The sequence below is a fragment of the Wickerhamomyces ciferrii genome, contig 00083 (genome assembly GCF_000313485.1).
Source record: "Wickerhamomyces ciferrii WGS project CAIF00000000 data, strain NRRL Y-1031 F-60-10, contig 00083, whole genome shotgun sequence".
NCBI lineage: Eukaryota > Fungi > Ascomycota > Saccharomycetes > Phaffomycetales > Wickerhamomycetaceae > Hansenula > Hansenula ciferrii.
In genome coordinates this window covers 23,557-44,058 of record NW_011887657.1, presented here as the reverse complement: position 1 = coordinate 44,058, position 20,502 = coordinate 23,557, and the positions used below count along the sequence as shown (strand labels likewise).

The window sequence follows — 20,502 nt, the reverse complement described above, 5'->3', positions numbered from 1 at the left end:
ATCAATGGTTTAGGTATCACAGTCCTTTATCAATCAATCGAGCAACAATCACAAGAATAAAACAATCAAGAAAAGAAATTGAATATGATAGAAATGAATACCAATCCAATAATCAATTCAATACTAAATTATTGTAATTTCAATCAAAATTATGAAATACCTTATAATTTCAATTACCCATACAATTTTCAAGACAAATTGAATTCTGACTATTTTGGTCAAAGAATCAAAAGAGAATTCAAAATTGCGCCTGGCCCAATAAAGCAAGATCCGGTCTCATAGTTAAGAACATTTTTGTATGGGAATTTTAAAGATTTGGTGTGGTCGGAATTGGATTAGATTATATAAGTAAAAAAAATTTATATTACTTGCATTTTGATTTATTGATTTATTTATATTATTGTTTTATTTGATATTATTGTTGATATTATATTATATACACTCATCATGGCTGTTATAGACTCTACTGACTATGTTGAAGCTCAAGAAGGTTCCAAATCATTGAAATTTCCTATTGAAAAACAACAAGCTAATTTTGAATTAGGTGTTTCAATGATTATATATTCATGGGAAGCTTTAGATATTGCAGTGGCTAATCAATGGGGTGGTGCTCAATCAGAAGCTAAGAGAGATTGGATCACTGCTATTGTCCTAGATTTATTTGATGAAAAAATCGTAGATGTGGAATTGATTGAAGAAACTATTTTAAATGCAATGATTGATGAATTTGATGTTAATGTTGAAGATGATTCTTCTTTAATTATTGCTGATAGAATTATTAAAATTTATAGAAAATGTTTTGATCAAGATTATAAAGAAGTTCATGAATTATATTCAAAATGGGAAATTAAACAAAAGGAAAGATCTGCAAGAAATTTAAATATAACTATAAATGAAGATCCATTAAATCCAGATTCTTCAGATGATGATGATGATGATGATGAAGATGATGAAGAACCATCAAAAATAACAGGTGAACCAATAGATGAAGATGTTGAAATGGGTGGTGTTGATGAACCTCAAGGTCCTATAGTTGATGATGATGGATTTGAATTGGTTCAAAAAAAGGGTAAAAAGAGAAATTGATAAATATATCAATACGTAATGACATGAAAAAAATACAAAAAAGATGAAACATAGATTTATTTAAATCACTTGTATATTAATTAATTATAGAAATTTCAAAACAATATTTTGTTTTTGTAGTACTTTCTTTAATTTATATGGTAATAATTTTTTTTGGCCCGAGAAGAGTAGTGTACCAATCATGTTTATTTTTCACTTTTATATACAAATTTAACTCAAATTTAAACAAAATATGTAAACAAGATCGAAAAGAATCTTTTCACATTAACCTTTTAGTCACTCGCTGATCCATTTATAATAAGTATGATCACAATAGATACAATAGTATCATTTGTTACTAGTCCCTTGTCCACTGTATTATTTTTATTAGGATCTTTGTGAGTATTTTGAATCTTTTTGAAGTATAATGATATATGAGTGGTTTTATTAACAATTTGAAAAGTATATTATTACCAAGAATCATATCATATATAATATCTGGGATTATCACACTATGGCTCATTATAAAATATATAAACACATTATATAAAACAAGAGGTCCTTGGGATAAATTAAATTCAAATGATTTAGCTTTAATAACAGGTGGTTCAAATGGATTAGGTTTAGAAATTTCTAAAATATTAATTTCCAAAAAGGTTAAAGTATTAAATTTAGATATTGAACCACCAATTGAAAAAATTGATTCAATATATTTTAATTGTGATTTATCCAAAGAAAATGAAATTTTTGAAATTATAAATAAAATTAAAAATCAATATGGTATACCAACAATTTTAATAAATAATGCAGCTATTCGTCATAATGAATTATTAATCCAATTAAATTACCAAAAAATCAATGAAATTATACAAATTAATACCATGGCACCAATCATCTTATTAAAAGAATTTTTAAAACTTCATAATCCTTCCAAAAAATTATATATAATTAATATGGCTTCAATATTAGGTTTAGTTTCACCTTCAAATTTATCAATATATTCAGCAACTAAAAGTTTCCTTGTTTCACTACATGATTCTTTATCACATGAATTAATATCAAATAAAAATATAAGATTTTTATTAGTTACACCAGGTCAATTAGATACAAAATTATTTAAAGATGTTAAACCACCAAGAGAATTTTTTGCACCTATAATAAAATCCAAAGTTTTAGCTAATGAAATTGTTAATAAAATTGAATTAGGTGAACGTGGTGTTATACAGGGACCTTTTTATACAAATTTTATACCAATTTTAAGAATTTTACCATTCTTTATGAATGAATTTGCCCGGTGGTTTAGTCAAATGGATACAAGTGTTAAACAAAATATAGAATAGAATAGATATATATTATAGACAATTTTTACTTAGTTTTCTTTTGTATTTGATTCTAATTGAATTGCAATCCAATTATTTAATTCAGATTCATGTAAATTACCAAATCTATCAAAAATTTCATTAAATTTTAAAACTTTTGTAAACTCGATTGTTGATTTTTTTGAATTTGTTAATTTAAAATTTAATTTATATTCAGGTATAAATTTATCAATTTTACCAGAAATTTCTAAATTATTATTATTTTGTAAGTTTTGACCTTGATAAATTATTGATTTTTCCACAAATTTTAAATGAATTAATTGGAAAGTTGTTATTATAAAATATAAACCTAATAAAATTTTAGTATAAATTAATGAATCATTGAAATTGAATTGTTTTTCCACATAAAATGTTAATCCAGCAATTAAAACGGAAAAGACACCTAATCCTAATCTTGTATCAATCAATGTGAATGATTGTTTATATCCTAATTTTCCCAATGCCTAATGAATTGTTAATAAAAATATACCCTCTTTAATGTAATTCAATGAACACGTACAATTGGTAATTTCTCATCAGTGGCTGAACGTAAATCCACAACAGAACTTGGTGAAATGTTAGTAATGAATCAAAGTAAAACACTGATAAATAACATACTTTTTATTTGCAGTTTTAAAAGACATTTTGGTTAATTGAATATAAATCAGTTGTTAAATTGACACCTAATATAAATTGATAAATAAAGGCAAAATTAAATCACCATAAATTCGCGACTTTCTCATTTTTCTTAAAAACCGTGCTTTTAAATTTTAATTTTAAGAAACCATCACCAAAAAAACAATCCAAAATATTTAAATAAACACAGGTTTTAAACAGCTTCATTGCTCGTTTTATCCTGGTGAATTCTTTGGAAAGTCTTGCTCACTGCTCAACTAAAGAGTCATATTACTCAAGAAGAAAAAAAAAGCACGTTCAAAAAGCTCATTTTGCTATATTTAACAGGAGGTTTAATAATCAAGTTTTTTTTTTGCCTTCAATCCTATCATATTCAAATAATTGTCAACATTGGATCCTCAATATAACAATTTTCCTTCGAAAGAAGGTGTCTCAGTGTCTTCAGAGTCCTCCAGAGGTAATTCTACAATGTCGAAGTATAATCCTAACGTTTCAGCGTTTGTTCCAAATAAACAAGTGACTCCATCATCATCATCATCTCAATTAAAACAACAAAAATTAAATTCAAATTTATCTAGTCATTCTGCTCCTCCTCCTTCTAATCATGTTGGACAAAGTCATGGTAATGGAACTGGTAAGAATAAAAAGAATAAATCAAGAGAATCTAAAGTTGGTGGTGGTAATAATAGAAAATTTAGTTCAAGTTCAATGGAAAGCATAAATTATGAAGATTTTGATTTAAATTTAGAAGATCAAGTAATGTCTGGTAATTTTAAACCAAAGGGAAGAAGAGGTCAAGTTTCTATAAATCATTTATTAGAATTTTCTTTACCATCACGTGAAGAAAATAATCATAATCATACAAGTATTAGAAAACCAAGAAGAAGATCAAATAATGATGATAAAATTCATTTAAAAAATGATGAATTTGTTAATGCAAATTATAGATTCATTGTTGATTATAGAAATGATTATAATGGACAAATTTTAGATCCAAATTTAATTTTATCAAATAATTCAATCTTAAGAGTTATTGTCCCCAGGGGGAATTATTGTCCAATTTGTTTAACTGAAGATATTATTGCACCAAGAATGATTTCATGTGGTCATATCTTATGTCATGTTTGTTTATTAAGTTTCTTAGATTCTGAACCAATTCAATCTAAAAAGCAATCAATACCTAAAAAATATAAAGAATGTCCCCTTTGTTCAGAAATTATTAAACCAGATAATATTAAACCTGTCTTGATAAACCCTACAGATGAAAGATTTGAAATCCCCAAAATTGGTCAAGATGTTATATTAAAATTAATGGCAAAACCAAAAGAAAATATATTACCATTACCATTTGGATTAAATTTAAATCATTCCAAAATTGGTAATATCCCATGGTATTCTGATACTGAATTATATCCATTTGCAAGAATAATGAAAGGTGGATTAAAATTTATCATCGATAATTATGAACAAGATAAAATTGGTATAATAAATCAATATGAAGAAGATAAATTATTATATAATGATGATGGGAAATATGTCTTTAGGGCAATAAAAGAAATTGATACAATGATTGAATCTTATAGAAAAGGTTTTAATGATAATTTTAATGAACCAAATCCATTAGTTAATTCAATTGATTCATTATCAATTAATGAAAATAAAAATGTATCAAAATTAAATGATTTAAATTGTTTTTTCTTTTATCAAACTTCATTTAATTCACAAACAAGATTTTTTTTATCATCATTAGATATTAAAGTTTTATTAAATATTTATGGATCATATGATAATTTCCCCTCTACATTATTATTAAAAATTGATAATATTAAATATGGTGATCAAGTTTCCTTGAATAATTTGAAAAAATTTAAATATTTTGGTCATTTACCAATAGGTACAGAATTAGCATTCATTGAAATTAATTGGCAAAATATGTTATCCCCAGAAATAAAATCAAAATTTGGTAAAGAATTAAATGATCGTTTTAAAAAAAATTTAAATAAATTTAAAAAAGAAGATTTTAATAAAAGGAAAGTTGATGTTGAACAAGAATTGAAAACTATTGATTTTTATAAAAATGAAAATGAAGGTTGGGGGAACTATGATTTTAATTCAGTTGAGAATTTTGCAACATTAGATGATGAATCATTCCCATTAGGTGATGAAGAAAATGAATTACCAACTAAAGAGAATGAATCCACTTCAAAAGAATTTTTAACAACAGTTTGGGGTACTAAAATCCCAAAAAATAAATCAAATGAAGATGATAATAATGATAATATTGATGATTTTGAAACTGAAGAATTAATTAGATTAGCAAAAGAAGAAAATAATGAAAAATCAAATGGTTCTAAAAAAAAGGGAAGAAAAAAGAAATTATTAGTTTTAACTTCATCAAGTGGTCGTGGATATTAAGAAAAAAACAATAAAAATATAAAAAACGATACAAATACAATACAAATACAATACAAATACAATAAAAATATAAAAAAATATTAGATAAATAAAAAAAAGGATTGTTATGATGTTTATGATTTTTACTTTTGTTGGTTTTTCCATTTTTTTAAAGTTTTTTTTTTGTCATTTATAATTAGAAATTTAATTATATTAAATCATATATATAGTATATATGTATAAATAATTTGAACGATGTTTATGATTTTTGATAATAAGAACAACATAGTAGTTAGTTTAAACTAATTAATAATTATGCAAACTATTAAAATTAATATATTGCTTACATAATTCCTTAGTAATCCATATCAATAATTAATATAAAGTATTCAGCTTTAAAATACATCAAATTTTCTATTTTCAGCAATATTTTAAGACTATTATATTTCTATTGATGATTAAAGTATAACGCACTATTTAAAACTATGTTTTAAAGGGTTTGAAATTTTTAGTTTTTACTATATTTTCAGTTTTGAACTAAATATAAAATTTTGGACATTGATAATTTCCAAAATATCCGAAATTCCAAAATTTTAAACTTTGAATTTTAGTAGTTTTAGCTCCTAATATAATACTTTAACTCATAAGGATTATTCTAGTATATCTCAAATATAAATAAATAGGAAATTAAGTGGATTAAAATAAATTTATATTAATTGAATGATATTGATTGGTCATACATTACATAAGCTATAAGATAAAGTAAAATAATCCTTAGATCATTAGCTTCAACTACAAAAGAGTATATAATAAAGAGTGATAATTTAGTTATATACTTGTATTAAATATATGTATGATCATATCAAATGCATACAAATAAAATGAATTAATATATACTGCATCATGTAATAAAAGTGAAAATTTTTGACACATTAAAATTCCACCGGAATTAAAAAAAATGTATATCCTTGAAATTTATCATTATTAAAGAGAATTATATAAAGAGTTCAATATCCTGATGTTTATACTCATTAATGATCTTCGAAATGGTTTACTTGAATTATTGGAAAGACTTATGATTATAATGAGTACAATATCAAAAGATACTATATCAAATTTCTTGGGAACAATAGGTACAATTTTTTGGTGTATTCAATTAATACCACAAATTATTTATAATTTTAAAAAAAAAGTTGTGAAGGTCTTAGTCCCTTAATGTTATTTTTATGGACATTAAGTGGTATACCTTTTTCTATATTTTTTGTATCAAGAGATGCAAATATACCTATTCAAATTCAACCACAATGTTTTACGATATTATGTTTAATTACATGGATTCAAACGTTATATTATCCACCAATTAATGTGAAACCTAGAACTAAGCTTGTTTATTATGCTGGTGGGTTTGTTTTAATTTCATTAGTGGTTGAGATTGGATTTATAATACCTTTGAAAAGATTATACAAGCAAGGTATAACTTGGCCTTCATTAATATTTGGTATTTTAGCTTCAATTTTATTAGTTTTGGGGTTATTACCACCATATTTTGAATTATCTAAAAGACAAGGTCAAGTTATTGGGATTAATTTTATATTCTTGACTTTAGATTTCTTAGGTGCATTTTGTAGTGCATTATCAGTTGGATTGGCTAAAGAATTAGATATCTTGGGGATTGTTATTTATTGTATAGTTGGGATTATGGAATTGGGTATATTTACATCACATTTTATATGGTGGATTAGAATAGGAAGAAAGAAGGAAGTTATTGAAGAGAGTGAAAGTGAAGTTGAAGAAGTTGAAGAGAGTGATGTTGTTAAATAGGTGTAATTAAGGATCTAATAGCTACATTATATTATATTCAAATGGAAAATGATTTATATATAGATTGAATTGTAGTGGTTAACAAGAACAAACTCTATACTTTAATCAATAAATACTATTAATTTTATTCAATTTGTTTAATAAGATTAACAAATAAAAGATTCCAATATGTAGATGAACTCAAAAAGTGCTTTCAGAATATGAGTTTGGCAATAATACAATCAATAACCTTCACAAGACAATAGAATGGTTGAGATCAATAAACAATCGTCTGACGTTGGAAGATTTGATATTGAAATTGTAAGGATCCTTCACTGTTTATATATTATTTTCACAGCGGCTAATTTTAGTATACTATGAGTAAATACAAAAGATAAAGTATGGAAATGAAGATTAAAACAAAGATAGAAATGAGTATAGAACAATGCAATCATCTATTTCTTATTATTGTATTCACTATCCTTCTGTCCTTATAATTAGTAGTTGTTGATTATTTCATCTTCGCGTTTTAGTTTGTTTTGATTCAGATCAGAATGGGAAGAAAAAACAACTCCTTTCAAAAAATATTTAATTATTTATTTATTTATTGCTTTACCACTCTTCATTCATTCATTCATTTAGTTCAGTTCAGTTCAGTTCAACTCAGTCCATTCATTTATTACTCCAGCGTTCAACGCCAGTCATTCTTTACTACTTTCATTCACTTCATTCACTAACTACTATTCATTCATTAACTATTATCATCACCATGGACTCATCTCTTCAACAATTATTTCAATTAGAATCAAACCTTTCACAAGCTCAAGAATTCCTAGGCTCATCAACAACTAATCAAACTTCATTATTATCATCTCATTTAGAAAAATTAACTACAAATTCCACTTCAACTCAAGGTTTAAATGATTTGAATTACCAAGATGTTAAGGAATTATTAACCCAAAAGGGTTCATTTGATTTATCATTATGTTGTTCAGCTTGTAATCAATCAATCTATGAAAATGATTCAATGGCACAAAATCAACAACCTAAACAAATTTTACAAAAATGTTGTTTAGATTACTTAAACTCCACTAAAACTCCAGATGATTTAGAAATTACATTTTGGTGGTTTTTAATTAATAATTTTTCAAATTGTATTTCAACATTACCAAATTATACAAGATTTATGATTACAAATGGTATCCCTGCAAGTTTAAGAGATCGTATTTGGGGTGTTTTAACTTTTTCAAATGATTCCCAGGGCACAGTTGATGAATATTTATTAAATTTATATGAATCTTTAAATAAAGATATTTCACCAGATATTAGAATTATTACCAAGGATGTTGAAAGAACTTATCCATTCTTATCAATTTTCCAAAAATCTGAAACAAAATTAAAAATTTCCAAGATCTTGAATGCTTTTAGTATATATGATTCTGATATGGGTTATTGTCAAGGTTTACAATTTATTGTATCACCAATTTTTTTCCATTTTGAAAATGATTTTAAAACTTTTAATTCTTTAATTAAATTTTTTGAAATTAATAAATTAAGATATCTTTATGATTCCAAGATGTCAGGTTTACAAAAATGGTTTAATCAATTTGAAAAAATTTTATCACTTGAATTACCTTCATTATATAAACATTTCATTGAATTGGGTATTGATTTAAAAATTTTCCTTTCACAATGGTTTTTATCATTTTATTCAATAACTATACCTTTCCAATTTTTAATTAGGGTTTTCGATATAATGATGTTTGAAGGTGTAAAACCAACATTATTAAGAATTGGTATATGTATTTTATCAAAAAATTTAAATTTATTAATGCAAATTAATGATTCTGAATTAATTTATCAACATTTATTATCAGAAATGTGTTGGGGAGTATTTGGTAATAATTTAGAAGGATTTATAATGGAATTAATGAATCTTGATTTAAAAAATTTTATTGAAGAAGAAGAGGAAGATCAAGAACAAGAAGAAGAAGAAGTAGATAGTACAACAATTTTATCAAAAGTTTTAAATAATTTATCATTTAAATCAGATTCAAATTCTTCTTCATCATCATTGAATGAATCAATTTTTTCAAATGATTCAAAAATAACAAATAATACAAGTACAACCAATACAACAAGTACAACAACAACAGATTTAGAATTAATTGAAAAATTATATAAATTATGTTTATCAAATGATATAAATGATCCAATATTAAATAAAGTTAAAGATCGTTTATATGGATGATTAACTTTCGAATTTATTTATTGGGTCATTTAGGTAAAAAAGGTATAAAGGTATAAAGGTATAGAGGTATATTTATTAAACATTTGTAGTACATTCTTACATAAATTTCAAGTAAAAACAATATTCAAATTAAATTCCTATAAAATATAGCTTATAAAAAATTGTTATATAAAAAAATATATGCAAGATCAAATCAAAAATTTTTTTGTTTAAAAAAAAATTATAATAAACCAATAGAAAAATATAGGTAATTGGGGATAAAATTGATAAAATTGAATCATAAATAATCATATAAAGCTGTTAATTGATAAAATCATGAATTATATGGGATGGTAATGGTATCATTAAAAAAAAAAGAATAAAATGCAAAAAAGATAAATTTCATGATTTATTTTTCAAAAAGGGGTTTCCTTGGTTCCCAGGGGTTTACCTCCTTAAAAAAATGTAATTCTTAAACGATCAAAAATTGGAATTTTTGGTACAACACCAACAGCACAAATTAATAAATTTATAATAAATAATTTTAAATCATAATGACTATAATGAGTTGAACAAAGAAATAACCAAATTGGTACACCAACTAAGAATTTTTTACTTGGTGTATAAAAATCTCCCTCATCTAATTGTTCCCACATTGTTAAATTATCATAAGCACCTGAATTAAATTCAAATGGCGTACCTTTAACTAAATGAAACATAATATATGAACCAATAACATATGTAGCATTTGTTAATGACCAACTAATTTCATTTGATAAACCAGGTATTAAATCAAAGAAAATTTTTAATAATAATATAATAACAATATGAACTAACCAAGCACCTTTTGAATGAACCCAATTTGCATTTAAATTTGGTGTTGAATCTTGATCAATTTTTTCTTCAAAAGTTTCAGGTTCAACATGAGAAATTATTGATGATGAACGACGACGATGTTGATTATTATTATTTGTATTTGAATTTGGTGATAATGATCCATCAACAGAAATTGGTTCATGTGTTGTAGTCATTTTTGTAATGTTTTTGTAATTGTTTTGTTGTTGTTTTATTGTTTTGTTGTTCTTTTTTTGCCTCTTTGCCTCTGGGATATACAGTATATGGTATAAATTTGTAAATCAACGGTTTTTTAATAGATTTCTGTTTGATAAACTGTTTTATTGTTGTTTATAGATTAGATATTGATAATCCTTGTAATATCTTGTGATTAAATTCTTGTTTTAAACGTTGTCTTGTTGTCTTGTTTTGGTGTAACAAGGGATTCATTTTTTAAAAATTGGTTCTTTTTTTTGCACTTTTTTTTCTTTGTTGTCTTTTTCAAAATTTCATTTTGATTTTTTGATTTTGATAAGGAAATGGAATGGAAATGGAGATGACTGGATTGGAAATGGGGCGATGGTTAATGACTGTTATGACTGTTACATAGTTTATTGTGTATATATTATATTGTACTAGTTGATACCTATTTACTCCAATTTAAACCAAGTTCATACGATCGATATTGACATAGTTACTAATTCATCTATAACCAAGATATAATAAGTAGAAATACACTAGTTAATACATGACGTGTATATTAAATTATTATATATCTTATTATTACCATATATTATTTTATTATTTGTATCTCTTGATTTTTCATTTATTGTTTCATGTTTCATTTGATCATTTGCTTCTACATTGCTGATTATGTCAAAGGTGGGTAATCATGATCATGACAGCTGATTAATTAGTACTTAGTAGTAGTAGTTCGAGTAATAGAATAAGTACATATAGAATTGAATATAAGTTGTTGATACAATACAATGTCTATACTTCAATCATCCAATCACAAACAAAACATTCATATTGACCATTAAACGAAGAACCGTTAAAATAATAACCATGTGAAATTTGAATATACTATACGATTATTCTTATATTACATAAGCATTATATAATCATCACATAAGCCACATGCATCTCTAATTATATTACAAACATGAAAATACTTGATTAAATATGAGTAAAATTGAAATTAAAGTATCTTATATATCAAATGAAGCATAAATTATCATATGGTAATGTTTAAACTTATAAATAACCCCAAAACCAGCGAAAGCGCAAATATCCGGGAATGTCCCAGTCTGAAAAACACGCCAATTTCTTGTCTCAACAAAAGGAGGGTTGGCCGAGTGGTCTAAGGCGGTAGACTTAAGATCTACTGGACGATTGTCCGCGCGAGTTCGAACCTCGCATCCTTCATTATTATTTTTTTGCTATCATTTCGAATTTTAAGAGAAATTTTGATAGTAAGGAACCATTTTTTTTTCACACAATGAAGAAACTTAAGGTATACTGCTGTCATTTAACTATTTTTCCTTAAGCCATTATGGGTTTACTCATTGAATAATTTAATTTAGCTGAAGTAATTTTGTATAATTGTACTAAAAAACGCGTTCGTCGCGAATTTTTCTAGTATATGAAAATTGATTGTTTATTGTTTATTTAAAACATTCATTAAACAAAAGATATCAAATTATACATTTTCATTTATCAAGCTGACCCATTGTCATTAATTCAAGCTGCTGCAACTGCCTGGTGTATAATGTCGGATCATCAGAGTCCTCATGAGGAATATATATTGGAAAAGCTAGGCTCAAATTTAGAAGCTTATTCAAATAATCCAGTATTAAATAAATTAACACCAAGTAGAAGTCAATCATCATCTGGTATAAAGAAGAAGAGAAGAAGATCTTCAAGATCTGATACTGCAGATTCACATTTACACTCACATTCACAACCACAATCACAATCAAATTCAACAAGAGTAACTCCTAATTGGAATGTTTCATATCCAAGAAATACTGATTCAAATATTGTTACTTCACCTGTTAAATTAATTAATTCAAAGTATAATAATAAATCTTCAAATGATAATACAAATTATCAATTACAATCAAGTCAAAGATCAATAAGAAATCAAAATATTCATTCTTCAACTATTAAACAACCTTTAAAATCATCTACAAAAAAACCTTTAAGGAAAGGTACTCCATTAATTAAAAAGAAAAAAGATCATGACGATGATCAAGATGATCTAGATGATAATGATTTAACAGGAAGTCCCAAAGATAAAAATCATTCAAGAAAACTTCAAAAACCCTCCAATATACCAAAATTAAATTCAAGATTAACAAATCATTCAATTAATTTAAATAATCCAAACATTTCAAACATGTCAACTATATCAAATAGTCGAATACATTATAGTTTATCAACAAAAGATGATCATGATTATAATGAACTTGATGACGATTTTGATGATTCACATTTGAAAAGTGATAATACTTTACAAAGCGCTATACCAAGTGATATAGAAAGTCCTGAAAAACATTTTTATCCAAATGAAAATCTGAAAAAATCTTCATCAACTATATCATCAGTTAAAATATTAAAATCAAATAATTCACAAAGTTTTAATAATAGTTTATTAACATCACCTTCTAAAAACTTATCGAGGACTAATCATGGAATTTCAACTAAATTTCCCAAGAATATTTCTTCATCTTTGATTAAAAATACTTCAAATGAAGTTGATGAATATGATGAAGAAGAACATGATCATGAACAATTAGAATCTAATCCATTACATTTCAACACAACATTAACTAAATTTATAAATCCAAAACCTAATGATTCATTACTTTCAACTATTGAAAAGGAAAGAATTGCATATGAAGAAAGAAGAAAATCAAGACAAACTAGTAAATCTCCACAAAATAAATTAATTTCTGTTAATAATAACATTATTGATAATATTATTGCCAACAGCAACAACAATAACAATGATAATAATAATAATAATAATAATAATAATAATAATAATAATAATAATAACAATAATAATAATGACATCACCACAACTACTACTAATAAAGAACTTTATAATCAATTTGATCTTTCAAGATTTGATTCAAGTGATGAAGATATATCACCACCTCAATTAACAGTTTCATTATCAAATGAACCTTTAAATAATCATTTGAAAACTCTCAATATAGAGAAAGAAACCATTGGGAACATTGGGAAATCAAATTCACTATATCCAAATTTATCAAAATCACCAATAATTCAAAATAGAAAACATGTTTCACCTAAACCTTTAGAACTTAAGACTTCTTTATATCCAATATTACCATCAATTAATAGGAATGGTTTGAATAATACAGGTAAGAAAGGAAAAAATGATGATAATGACAATATAGATGATAATAATAATAATTTAATACGAAATGATAAAACTCAAAAAATAAATGAAAGTTTTTCAAATGTTATTAATGAAGTTTCAAATAATATTAATAAAAATAAAGATGTTGTTGATAACACAAGAAATTTCCAATCAAGTACACCAAAAAGATATAACCTTAGATCTAATTCCAAAACTCCAATTCAAATTTCCAAAACATCAAAAAATCCACAAAATTCTTCAAATCCAAAAGATCCAAAAGATCCAAAAGATTCAGAAGACTGGAACTATAATCAATGGAAGGCATTCATCCAAGCATTTGTCAAATATGAATCTACAAAAGATTTATCAATTTTTTATAAAGAACGATTATTAAATTATCTTAATTGTGATAAAGAAGGAATAAAAGATCGAATCAAGTTTTTTATAAAACATGGTGATGAATATAGGATTTAAAAGAAAACTTGAAGATCAAGAAAAACTGTTTTTTATATATTTATATAACTATTTAATGAATTATGTGTATTATTATTATGAATTTTTGACCTAATTGTAGATACCCGCGAATTCATATTATATATTTTGATGGGGAAGTGATTAAGAAAAAAAATTAAAAGCGTAGTGAAATTAACTATGTATGCAAATTTTAAAGCTATATACAAGCAGAGAACAAGCTAACTTACTTTAAAACATCATAGCTAAAGTAAAACAATACTCTATAAGATAACCTCAAAACAAATAATCATCATGAATAGTAGTCAAGATTCAATTCAAAATCAACCACCATTGAAAAAACAAAAACAAAATCCATCATCACAACAATCTATATCAAAAGAAGAACAATTTCAATTTTCTCAAGTATTTAATTCTTCATCAACAAATTCATCAACATCAGAACAAGAATATAAATCAATAATTATTAAAAAAGGTGATAAAATTCAAAAAAAAATTTCTAAATTATTAAAAATTTTAATTGAAGAAAAAAATTCAATAATTTTAATGAGTTCAGGTGAAAATTTACAAAAATTATCATCAATTATTGAAATTTTAAAATTAAAATTAAGAGAATTTTATAATACAAATGAAGGTATAGATTTTAAATTTGAACAATTTAATAAATTAGATTTTTATGAAACTTCAACTAAAAAAAATGAAATTTTAGATAAAACTTTAAAAGTTCCTGTTTTATATACAATGATTCGTTCTATAAATCCTAATCAAGATGGATTTAATGATTGGACTAGACAATTGGTGTGATTTGGGTTTGAAAGGGTTTTGAAGATTTGAAATTCTAGTGTGCCTCTGCTTTTCTTGAGAGGTCTAAAAATTGAGATGATTTATTTGAGCGGGATTTAAAAGTTAATGAAGTGAATTTTTAAGGAATAAATTGAGAATAATAAATTATTTAATTTATAATGAAAAGAAAGGGACTCCAGGTTTTCTTTTTAAAAAAGCTTTACCCATTTTAAAGATATTTCTTTCCCTAATTTATACTTTATCAAGATTTAAAGATCAACAAACAACACACACACACAATGACTATTACTAATGATACATCATATGATCAATTTTTAAGTAAATTGAATTTACCACCAGAAACTGAAAAACATATATCAAATTTTATATTTGTTATACCCATGGTTATTGTATTTGGACTTTTTGCAATAATTTCATTATATGGATGCTATTTAGTATTATTATATATGATTTATGGACCTGAAAATTTGAAAAAGAGTTATATGAAACAAGATGATATTGAATCACAATTACCTAAACAGGAGACTTTGGAGGACAAAGTTAGGAAATTACAAGCTAAAAGGTCACAAATTAAAGCTGATGAAGCTATAAGATATCCAGAACCAGCATTAAGTGATGATAATACTTTAGTTGTTGAAAATGGAAGTCAAAGTGATCAAAGTGAACATCAAAGTGATGATCAAAGTAATGATACAATGGTTGAATTACCATCTCAACAAGACCCAACAATTGAATATGGGATTTTAAAAGTTTGGTGGTGTTTCCAAAGAGAGAATAGATGGATGGTTTTAACTAAAAATGGATGGAAAAGGATATGGAAAAGGACGAAAATAATTGGTATATCTACATGGGACTTGATTAGATCTCTTCCCAAACCTTTTTATGGATACTTTACCAGATAAAATGTATAAATATTGAGTATAAATAAATAAATCGATGAGTATAAAAGATATTGTATTACGTAACGTTGGTCCAACAGAGAAGGAATGTGTCCTCTACCGCATCCGCCCAACACATGTCAAAAAGAAAATTGAATTTGAAACCAGCATTTCAATTTTATTTAAAGAGAAGCGAAACACATCTCAGACAGAAAAGATCATGGAATAAAGAGAAAGACAAAGTAAACAAGATATAAACAACATACTAAAGAGCTCATCAAAGTTCATCAGCTATTACTAATTTTGCTACTCATTCAATACCCTCACTGTCCTCCCGAAAGCAAAAGGTGTCACATCTTATCGGGAAAAGCGAGGTATTAATTACTACGTATTACCAACAAATTGCAATATAAATCATGTCTTTCTTATTCAACTGGATGGATTTGAAGATATTGGATTTGAAAACTTCAATAAATTCATTATTATCTTCTATTCAAACAAATGAAACCAATGATCAATCTAATGAATCCAATGAAATACCTAAAAATTTATCAATTTCTTCATTATCAATAGGTAAAACTCCACCAATTTTTGAATTATTAGAAATTATTGATTTGAAAAAAGATAAATTTAAAGGTTTATTCAAATTCTTATACAATGGTGAATTAAATATTACATTCAAGACAGATTATGAAGCAAATTCAATAAAATTAATTCAATTTGATGATTTTACAAAACCAAATTTTATACTTGTTGATAAATCTTCAATATTACCTGTTGAATTTAAGATTAAAAATTTAAAAATTGATTCTTTTTTAACAGTGGTTTATAATCTTGATAAAATTACAATTGTTTTCAATGATGATCCTTTTATTGATTTAGATTTTGAAACTTCATTAGATGAATTTTTAGATGATGAATTATTTAAAATTTTAAAAAATGATGTATTAAATCTAATAACTGAAGGTTTAAAGCATGATTTACCAGAATTATTACGTTCTTATATTCCAAATGAAGATTTAGATAATGCTAAAATAGATACAATAATTGAAAATAATCAACATATTGGTGATCATGAAATAGAAGATAAAGAAGAAGTTTTAAATACAACAAGTTGTTTCAAATTACAAGAACATGGGTTTGATACACTTTCGTTAGCACCACAAGGTTTCAAAGATGTCATTCAACGTATTGCCTTATCACATATTGAATATCAAAACATGGAAGTTAATCAATCTCATGATAATGACTTGAGTTTTAAGAAAAGAAGAAGAATCAAGATGAAATCTAAAAAACATACAAAACATCAAATTTCACAATCTTCAACATTAACTCCAGAGATTCATATTGATCAAACTAATCAATCATCATCATTATTAGAATCTGAATCTGAATTCTCAACAACATTAATTGATTCATCATTCACTTCAACAAATTCATTAAATGATTATCTTACTGAAGAAACTTTGAAATCAAATTCTCCAATTTTGGAAAAGTTAGATCCATATGAATCTTTAACTCATCCAATGGATTTATTACCAAATTATTCAAATTTAAAAGATATTGATACATATGCATTGAGTATTGATAAGTTTTATAAAAGTGATAAAAAGGGTAGACCTTCTTCAAATTATATTAATTTAAATAATGATTATAAAGAGTTTATGAATAATAATCAACAAAATCAACAAGATGAGGATGATGATGATGAAGTTTTTTATGATTTTGATTAGAAATTATTAATGGGAAATTGGGTAAATAAAGGAAATAGTAACAAGGAAAAACGGATAATTACAATGTAACAACTTATTCAATGAAATTAATGTATTATATATTAAAAAATTTGATCAAAATCTCTGTAGTTTTATTTAAAATGCTTTGTAATATTAACAGAGCGCTTAGTTATATCTTAATCCAACATTATAATATCATCATCATTGTTTTCATTTGAATTTAAATGATCAAAATTATCAAAATCTAAATCATTAAAATTTGAATCTCCTAAATTATCAATCATATTATTATTCGATAAATCATATTCATTTGATTGTTGTTGATCTTGTGGGTCCTGTTGTTGGTCTTGTTGAGGATTTGGCTTTTGTTCATTTTGTACATTCTCTGTTGATTCTTGTTTGACTTCAATTTGTGGTGTTTGATCAGATTTATTTTCTTCTTTAATATCAATTGATTTAGATTCATCTTCTTTTTTAATTGATTCTTCTTGATTCTTTTGGTCATCATTAGATTCAGTCTTGATTTCTACACTCTCTTTTTCCTTTTCTTCATCTTTTCCATCTTCTTTATCATCTTTTTCATCATCATCATCCTTTTCTTCCTCTTCTTCTTCCTCCTCTTCTTCTTCCTCTTCTTCAAATTTTGTACTATTCAATACATTATCCAAAACTTTATTAATCTTTTCACTTATACCAATAGTTGGATCCTCAACTTCTCTTGATTCAGGTAATTGACCCAAGATCCAACTTTCTTTTAAAGTTCTTGATACTGATAATAATTCTTCAATTAATCGTATTATTGTTTGAGCATTTGATTCAATTTGAAGCATTTCTGATGCTTGAACTTCTTGAGAACTTGTAGAAGCCTGTATTGTATTAGTATGACTGAGTGAATATTGAATGAGTAAATATATATGCCTTGCTTAAACTTACAGAAAGGGCTATTATGTTTGTGAATCTTGATATAAGGAATTCTGTATTGGTATCAACTTTCTCTATAATAATTGTATTAGTTCTAGTTCAATTAGACTCAATGAAAAGTAACAACAAAGCCAACAAAAAACAACAAAAACATACTTATGAATGATTCTGACTTCTTTTGGTTCATCTTTACTGAATATATTTTCTTCTTTTCTTCTTCAATGCTTTCTTCAAATGTTCAATATCTGATTTGTTTTGTTAATGTTTTCCAAGGCCAAATTGATTTTTTCAAAACATCGGCTTTTGTGCGCTTAAATTTATATACCATTTGATACCCATTTTTAGATAAAAACTAAAAGAAAATTCAATTATTCAAGCAAGTGCTTCACTTTTAACAGATTGAGATGAGCGGTTAAGTCATGTTGAACCTGAACCAACTTAGTCTACGGAGTGCCAACAGTTTGAACTCCAAAAGGTCAAAAGAGGACCATTGGACAACTTTAAAGTACTTATCTGCTGGTAATTTATCAACAGGATCTGATGAATGTCTAAATGGTAAAGATTGATACCCTTTTCATGTTTTGACTTTTGTTCGAGAGCATAGAGCTAACAACATTATTAAAAGAACGAAGCCAAGTTGCGTTGACACAACCAGATGTTGTTAAAGGTTATTTATGTCCAACTTCAGAATTTTTACAAAGCTCTATTGTTAAGTTTAGAAATGAAGTATCTAATAGTTTATTATCAGAAAGGAAATCAAATTTTTTAGTAATTGTTGGCCCAGAGTTTCTAGATAGTTTTCATCAGGCTAAAGCATGCTCACAATGGTTAAATAAAAGATCTGGAAATTTGATGAATTATACAACTAATAATAATTCTATATCAACTCATTCAAATTTCAAAGATTTACATGATAAAATAAAGAAATTATACACTAACAAGAACCATCTGAAAAATTTATCTTTGGTAATGAATGTTGATTTAACTAGTAATTATGAATCTGGTAATTCTTATATGTCAAGAGCTGTTTTCAATGGTGTTGTTGATTTAAGAATTTTATTGATAGAATTAGCTGAACAAATTCAATTATCTGGTGTGATTGATGATCCAATTTGTTTACAATATTATAATGATTTATTAGGAATAGCAACTCTAAGGTCAGAAAATATTGAATCTCAAGTTCATAGAGAGTTTATTAGTGGTATTCCATTCCCCATAGGGTTTAATTGTTTTAAATCATCAATTTATGGTTCAATTTCAAAAGAGATTCAAGAATATAAAATCCAAAAGGCTATTGATGCGATACATTCAGTTGCAGATCCACATTACTTTTTATCAGTTACAAACTTGGGTAACGTTGCAATAGCAAATTCAATGGGGAATAAAGATACGTTCCTTTTGATAAATATTCAACAAGATCAAGTTATTACCTTGGAACATTTGAAGGTTTTATTCGATGCTCCATTGAATCAATTAAATAATGTTAAGATAATACTTGATTTAGGTAAATTAAATGAATTAAATTATGATTCTATATGGAACTTATTAAAAGATTCTTTAACATCAGAAATTGGTGATTATATTGCTGGTGTTCAAATAGATTCAGGAAAGCAATATATACCTCAAAGTTGGGAATATGAAGAAAAAATCGAATCATCACCAAATAACAATGAAAATCAAGTTGAAGATGAAACTTTTGCAGTTCTTTCAGAAAATATCGGTATTAAAAGAAGTTCAATTAGAGGTAAAATTTTCAATACTTTTAAAAACTCTTATAGTAAGATATCTTCAGCATTTGACAATCAACCCACAAGGACAACCTATGGATACGAACATATGATCCTTGCAGATAAATTCATCACTCAATTAAATGAATTGATGAAATAAAATGAAGTTTTATAATATAAAAATGAAAATCCAATAGTGCGTGTACCATCTTTCCTCTTTATATAGTCGCGAATGTTTGTTTACTTTTCGGATCTGG

General features: G+C 25.5%; 12 protein-coding genes across 12 annotated transcripts; 10 read left to right on the top strand and 2 right to left on the bottom strand.

Annotated features, from left to right (window-relative positions):
- Nucleotides 1–447: 447 nt before the first annotated feature.
- Nucleotides 448–1,086, top strand: TSR2 (Tsr2p; the record flags this gene model as incomplete). The annotated part of the gene is made up of 1 exon (XM_011276290.1): nucleotides 448–1,086. One exon carries the CDS (start codon nucleotides 448–450, stop codon nucleotides 1,084–1,086), a length of 639 nt encoding a protein of 212 aa, XP_011274592.1.
- Nucleotides 1,087–1,499: 413 nt separating this feature from the next.
- On the top strand, nucleotides 1,500–2,405 carry TDA5 (Tda5p; the record flags this gene model as incomplete). The annotated part of the gene is made up of 1 exon (XM_011276289.1): nucleotides 1,500–2,405. The coding sequence occupies one exon, from the start codon at nucleotides 1,500–1,502 to the stop codon at nucleotides 2,403–2,405; it is 906 nt and encodes a 301-aa protein (XP_011274591.1).
- A 1,122-nt stretch (nucleotides 2,406–3,527) lies between these two features.
- MAG2 (RING-type E3 ubiquitin transferase MAG2) lies at nucleotides 3,528–5,474 on the top strand (the record flags this gene model as incomplete). Its single annotated transcript, XM_011276288.1, has 1 exon — nucleotides 3,528–5,474. The coding sequence occupies one exon, from the start codon at nucleotides 3,528–3,530 to the stop codon at nucleotides 5,472–5,474; it is 1,947 nt and encodes a 648-aa protein (XP_011274590.1).
- Nucleotides 5,475–6,668: 1,194 nt separating this feature from the next.
- On the top strand, nucleotides 6,669–7,274 carry BN7_3099 (uncharacterized protein; the record flags this gene model as incomplete). Its single annotated transcript, XM_011276287.1, has 1 exon — nucleotides 6,669–7,274. One exon carries the CDS (start codon nucleotides 6,669–6,671, stop codon nucleotides 7,272–7,274), a length of 606 nt encoding a protein of 201 aa, XP_011274589.1.
- Nucleotides 7,275–8,022: 748 nt separating this feature from the next.
- On the top strand, nucleotides 8,023–9,504 carry BN7_3098 (TBC domain-containing protein; the record flags this gene model as incomplete). Its single annotated transcript, XM_011276286.1, has 1 exon — nucleotides 8,023–9,504. One exon carries the CDS (start codon nucleotides 8,023–8,025, stop codon nucleotides 9,502–9,504), a length of 1,482 nt encoding a protein of 493 aa, XP_011274588.1.
- Nucleotides 9,505–9,938: 434 nt separating this feature from the next.
- ORM1 (sphingolipid homeostasis protein ORM1) lies at nucleotides 9,939–10,514 on the bottom strand (the record flags this gene model as incomplete). The annotated part of the gene is made up of 1 exon (XM_011276285.1): nucleotides 9,939–10,514. One exon carries the CDS (start codon nucleotides 10,512–10,514, stop codon nucleotides 9,939–9,941), a length of 576 nt encoding a protein of 191 aa, XP_011274587.1.
- Nucleotides 10,515–12,088: 1,574 nt separating this feature from the next.
- Nucleotides 12,089–14,185, top strand: BN7_3096 (putative prophage-derived transglycosylase; the record flags this gene model as incomplete). The annotated part of the gene is made up of 1 exon (XM_011276284.1): nucleotides 12,089–14,185. The coding sequence occupies one exon, from the start codon at nucleotides 12,089–12,091 to the stop codon at nucleotides 14,183–14,185; it is 2,097 nt and encodes a 698-aa protein (XP_011274586.1).
- A 291-nt stretch (nucleotides 14,186–14,476) lies between these two features.
- On the top strand, nucleotides 14,477–14,986 carry POP6 (ribonuclease P/MRP protein subunit POP6; the record flags this gene model as incomplete). Its single annotated transcript, XM_011276283.1, has 1 exon — nucleotides 14,477–14,986. The coding sequence occupies one exon, from the start codon at nucleotides 14,477–14,479 to the stop codon at nucleotides 14,984–14,986; it is 510 nt and encodes a 169-aa protein (XP_011274585.1).
- Nucleotides 14,987–15,264: 278 nt separating this feature from the next.
- Nucleotides 15,265–15,888, top strand: BN7_3094 (uncharacterized protein; the record flags this gene model as incomplete). Its single annotated transcript, XM_011276282.1, has 1 exon — nucleotides 15,265–15,888. One exon carries the CDS (start codon nucleotides 15,265–15,267, stop codon nucleotides 15,886–15,888), a length of 624 nt encoding a protein of 207 aa, XP_011274584.1.
- A 392-nt stretch (nucleotides 15,889–16,280) lies between these two features.
- Nucleotides 16,281–17,597, top strand: BN7_3093 (MDM34 family protein; the record flags this gene model as incomplete). Its single annotated transcript, XM_011276281.1, has 1 exon — nucleotides 16,281–17,597. One exon carries the CDS (start codon nucleotides 16,281–16,283, stop codon nucleotides 17,595–17,597), a length of 1,317 nt encoding a protein of 438 aa, XP_011274583.1.
- Nucleotides 17,598–17,773: 176 nt separating this feature from the next.
- BN7_3092 (Replicase polyprotein) lies at nucleotides 17,774–18,427 on the bottom strand (the record flags this gene model as incomplete). Its single annotated transcript, XM_011276280.1, has 1 exon — nucleotides 17,774–18,427. One exon carries the CDS (start codon nucleotides 18,425–18,427, stop codon nucleotides 17,774–17,776), a length of 654 nt encoding a protein of 217 aa, XP_011274582.1.
- Nucleotides 18,428–18,937: 510 nt separating this feature from the next.
- BN7_3091 (Phospho-2-dehydro-3-deoxyheptonate aldolase,Phe-sensitive) lies at nucleotides 18,938–20,405 on the top strand (the record flags this gene model as incomplete). Its single annotated transcript, XM_011276279.1, has 2 exons — nucleotides 18,938–19,073; nucleotides 19,156–20,405. 2 exons carry the CDS (start codon nucleotides 18,938–18,940, stop codon nucleotides 20,403–20,405), a joined length of 1,386 nt encoding a protein of 461 aa, XP_011274581.1.
- Between the last annotated feature and the right edge of the window lie 97 nt (nucleotides 20,406–20,502).